Raw genomic sequence first — 4,837 nt, 5'->3', positions numbered from 1 at the left:
AAAAAAAAAAAAAAAACTACAAATTGAACTAAAAAAAGCTCCAAGTGTTCGGCCGAACCATATAATCCCTTTATTTAGGCTCAAGTTAGTGACATTTATATGATTGCTAGAGGAGAAAAAAAAAACAAGCACCAAAATGTTCTTGAATTGGCTCGCCTAAAATCTCTGAAGAAGCAAAGGCAAATCGAAAACCTAAATCATTATGACTAGCGAGAAAGGGTAGCGTGGTCGTTTGCCCTAGCTATATCATTTCCTACACCGAAAATGACAACGTTCAATGGCTCTTCTTGTACGTACTTCAATTGTAATATTTACGAAAAATATAAAGATAGTGTTGTCTTGCAACATTTCGTGTTCTTCACAAAAACGGTCACATGGACAAACTCAAGTTATTTTCAATTTAACATTTTTAGAATTTATTTACAGAGAAAATAGATGAACCTATTAGATATAAAAACTGTCGAAGCGACAAAAGAAAAAAAGATCAATTCATGATCTATTGCTAAAGCCAACACTTTTCATCATCTGAAGAAACTCCTTGTAATTGACTCTACCATCTCCATCTTCATCCACTTGCATAATCATCTCTTTACAACACTTTAGGGTTCTACCTTGCTTGAGCCCCAAGGAAGCCATCACAGACTTCAACTCCTTAACAGTGATAAACCCATCACCGTCTTGATCAAACACGTTGAACGCGTCCCTCATGTCCTCTTCCTCTTTTTCCTCCACAATCGAACCGTAAAGAGACTCAAACTCGTTTATGTCTACGCACCCATCTCCATTTGCATCCATCTTCTGGATCATTTGGATCAGATCTTTGTCAGGCATAAAGATTCCTAGATTCTCTAGAGAATCGTTTAGTTCTTCCTTTGTGATGCGTCCGTCTCCGTTCTTGTCGAACATCTGAAACACTCGTTTTAGATCCACCAGATCTGTTCTCCCAGGAGATTCAGTTTCCACTTGAGACGGTGGAGGTGGGTTCTTGTCGTCGATGTACCAAGAAGGAGGGAAGAGAACTCGGAGCTTCTTGGGGACTAAACAAAGAAGAAAGGAGTGAAAGAGGTTGTAGAGAAGAAAGACTGATTTCACCATAACTCTTGGCTTTGTTGAGAACAGAGATGGGGCAGAGAAAGCTTCTGAAAGTTTGATTTACATAGGAACTTGAAATGATTATATATATTATAGAGGAAGAGAGATGGGGACGTAATCAATAATTGATTAGAGAAAAATTTCTAATCCAAATATTTTTTTGGTACAACCGTTGGATCGATCCATTAATTAACCTAGACGTTACCTCTTTACCTTTGGAGTTTGTTTTTAGAAGAAACAAAAGTTGAATAATACAAGACTGTAATAAAGTTAAACTTAAAGCTCCTAGTAATACTTATATATAAACACTAAAGAGCACGACTCTAAACTTAAGTCTTTTTGAATAAAATACAAACACTAGTTACTGACTTTATACATTACCATTTTACCTAGTTTTTTTATGTGTCGCTACTTCACAATTTTTATTGCTATCGTGAGAAAAGTTAAAAGTAGCTAGATTTAGGAGGAGAGTTTTACATATACTCTACAAACAATAACCAAAAGAGTTAAGAAGATAAATAAAGTTTACGTTGTGTGGTTGGGAAAAAAGTTAATATACAAAAAGAGAAACTAGAAGTAGGAGAATACGCGTGTAGGGTATTTCACAGATCTTTGACAGGAAAAAAAACGATAAAAAATACTAATGTAGTATCTATCAAACGCGTTGTTATAATTGTTGATGTTTGGTTCTTTCCCCAATTTTATTGGGTTGTTTACATTATTAAAACATGTTCACTAACGAGAGATTGATGACCGTTGGCGTTGGTCCATCTTTCTTTTTCCTTTAAAAGGACTCATATGAATATCTCAATCAGCATAAAGGTAACAAATTAAAATGAATGAAACAAATGTAGCGGAACAAAAATTTGAATATTGACTTAAACATAGCATAGTGTGATGGTACTCTTACAATTTCATTATTTTTAAACCAAAATCCTATAGTACTTAACTCTTTTTTTAAAAAAATCATATTATATGGCATAATAAGTATTTCTTTTGTTTTACTTTAGTGGATCCATGCTTCGGGCGATCTTCGGCGGATCTGTCGGGATTCTGATCAGTGAAACTTTTTTTTTTTGGGTTGAAATGTTCCAATATCCCCAAAAATGCCAATTTGTGAAGATTGTCGACTTGTGCCACAAATGTTATATTCCATGCAATAATTAATTAATGCAGCAAAAACAAAAAACAAAATTTTTTCGTAAAACTTTGTTTTATTGGGTATTATTTAATTTTAAGTACTGGAGTATAAAATAAATAAAAATATATTCTCACGGGGGTGTGTGACTATGTGTAAACCTGTAACCGGCCGGATGCAATTATGACACTTCACTTATGTAAGAGACTACTCGTGTTATAGTTGTCTTCCAGCTCATCCAATTTCCACTACTACTCATGATCCTTAATCCTTAATTTTAAGTTATTCTATTACACTTCCACAGCTAATTAAATGTTGTTGTTCAAACATCATTGAATAGAGACGACTAATGAAAAAATAACACAATGAACTTTTACTTAATAACTTACTTAATACTCCTATATATTCGAGGATTCGTGTAAAATTTCTCACTCGTTGTTTCGGATATGAATACTCTCTCCGTTTCACAAAGAGTGTCATTCTGGAGATTTTTTTTTGTTTCACAAAGAGTGTCACTCTACAATTCCAATGTATTATTTTATATTTTCAATGCATATTTAACATTAGATTTCCTAGTTTTACCCTTAATCTATAACTAAATAAACTCATTGAATACTTATTAAATAAGGGTATATTTGTATATTTTAATATTTTCTTAATTTTTGTGAAATATATCTAAATGATACTCTTTGTGAAACGGAGGGAGTATGATTAAACCAAACGTTGATAAAAAAATCCCATGACCACAAAAAAAAAAAAAAAATCTAAATGGGCTTGAAGTAGGCCCATAAACCAAATCTAAAATTAGAATGTTGAGACGACCAGAGAGATTGGAGAGAAGAAGAGACACAGCTCCTCAAAAGTGGGCTCGTTCTGTCTGCTTCGGTCCCTGCAGATTTCGAAATCGTTTTTTTTTTTTTTCTTTTTTCATCTGAAAATTTTCTCACACTTTCTCGGCAAAATTCCCGGAAAAAAGCACTCGATCAGCAGCAGGTAATAAGTAATACTATCCCAACCCCGTTGAAAGCTTCCTCCACGAATTATTCGCCTGTAGTTTTCCTAAAATAATTTCATGTGTTTTTCGATCTAAATGGGATTTAACTCGATTGTGTCCCCCTCTCAGTGTTTAGGTTTTGATGTTCTGTAATAGGAAGCATTCACTTTTTGGTCAAAATTTATGTCTTTATATTTTCTTAGTCTCTTCTCTTGCAGCTGAAACTGTTTCTTGAAGTATGTTGTTGTAGCTTCTATTCATTACTCCACTCTTGGGGAAATCTATTGTTTTATTATTTGTGACCGTTGGGAATGTAAAGGTCACTACTTTGGTCTTTTCTTTGTGTTTGTGTTCCTAAATAAGTAATAAGTGTGTTGCCCTTTTTGCAAAAATAAAAATTGTGTAACGGTAACAGATGGTCAGGAAGGAAGATGTGGATTTCTATTGCGGGTTTTCAAGGAAAGAGCTTCAGAGTTTGTGCAAGAAGTATAATTTGCCTGCCAATAGATCAAGTTCGGATATGGCTGAATCATTAGCTTCCTTTTTCGAGGTATTTTGTAGCTTCCTCTCTTTTTTTGTGTGTAAAGTTGTAGCTTGACGTTAATTGGAAATCATTAGTATGCATCTTCTCATGCCTTGTTTTGTAGATCATTAATATGGTCACATGTCTTGCTGTTTCTCTTAATGTTGGGCAGCTAATCATGTGTTGTTGTTGTATCTAACAATTGCAGAAAAATGGTTTAAACTCGGTAGGCTTTGCGTTCCCTGGGAATCAACATAGTGTAGCTACGACATCTAGAGCACCAGCGAATAGAACATGGGATGTTCAAAGAGGTTTGGTGTATTTATCTCTGTTGCTTAAAATTTTACTCTTGTCTCATTTATATTATTCCATTTATAAAAGTCTGGTTATATTATGTTATTGTAGATTCTTATGGTAAAGAATTGGATAAAACTAGAGACGATTGTGTTCAAGGTGCGGTGCCTAGAAGACCAGGCTTTTTCCTTGGGGACAATACACCGTATCAGGTTCGGTTCACTTTGTTTTTGAGAGTATCTATTTGCTTGGATAAGTCAGGAGTAGTTTTCACTTTGTTGTTTTTTCCTTGAAAGACTTAATAAAATGCCTTTATGTAAAGATGTACAAGAGTCATATAGTTATAATGCAGGATAGTTTCTCAAAGAAATTTATTGATTTAGGTGCATCAATGTTTTTTGTCCTTTATTAACGTTCCTTAATTCTCTGCCACTCTTCTGCTGGCCAACTTCTAACGTCTCTTAAATGTTTCTGCTGAAAAATGCAGGAAAGAAATGGAAATGGTGGTTTGATTGATTCTGCATGTGCACCTCCATATATGAGGACATTGAATGAAAAGGGCCCAACAGCTAACTCCAAGAGAACAGATTCTCGGCTAGAAGATAGAATGAGAGATGTAGACAGTGGTGATAGTGCTAGTTCGTCTTCGTTTGAGTTTCATGTCAGTTTGGAAGAGGGTATTAGCCTTTCAGTTGATCTAAATTTCAATCCATCAGATTGGATTAATAGCATGAGGGATGAGGTCAATGTATGTGATAGCATGCGTCGAAGAAAACCCCCACATTCTGACCTTGGC

At 34.6% G+C, this 4,837-nt stretch overlaps 2 protein-coding genes across 2 annotated transcripts in view; one reads left to right on the top strand and one right to left on the bottom strand.

The window, feature by feature from the left end:
• On the bottom strand, nucleotides 169-1,139 carry LOC104788187 (calmodulin-like protein 4). The gene is made up of 2 exons (XM_010513903.2): nucleotides 442-1,139; nucleotides 169-192 (listed from the first exon to the last, which is right to left on the bottom strand). The coding sequence occupies exon 1, from the start codon at nucleotides 1,093-1,095 to the stop codon at nucleotides 490-492; it is 606 nt and encodes a 201-aa protein (XP_010512205.1). The 5' UTR covers nucleotides 1,096-1,139; the 3' UTR covers nucleotides 169-192; nucleotides 442-489.
• The window catches only part of LOC104789784, a 7,701-nt gene continuing 6,093 nt past the window's right edge, over nucleotides 3,230-4,837 (top strand). Inside the window, exons 1-5 of the mRNA XM_019245437.1 lie at nucleotides 3,230-3,543; nucleotides 3,640-3,774; nucleotides 3,956-4,058; nucleotides 4,153-4,253; nucleotides 4,529-4,835. Of these exons, the coding sequence (XP_019100982.1) occupies nucleotides 3,640-3,774; nucleotides 3,956-4,058; nucleotides 4,153-4,253; nucleotides 4,529-4,835 (646 nt within the window). The 5' untranslated portion in view covers nucleotides 3,230-3,543. The remainder of the gene's footprint in view (nucleotides 3,544-3,639; nucleotides 3,775-3,955; nucleotides 4,059-4,152; nucleotides 4,254-4,528; nucleotides 4,836-4,837) is intronic.

Source organism: Camelina sativa, chromosome 5 (assembly GCF_000633955.1).
Source record: "Camelina sativa cultivar DH55 chromosome 5, Cs, whole genome shotgun sequence".
NCBI lineage: Eukaryota > Viridiplantae > Streptophyta > Magnoliopsida > Brassicales > Brassicaceae > Camelina > Camelina sativa.
The sequence above is the reverse complement of the archived record's forward strand: the minus strand, read 5'-3'. Positions and strand labels throughout refer to the sequence as shown.

Bases quoted from the DNA above. Each gene is read 5' to 3' on its own strand.
- LOC104788187 (XM_010513903.2), bottom strand. From the start codon at position 1,095: ATGGTGAAATCAGTCTTTCTTCTCTACAACCTCTTTCACTCCTTTCTT.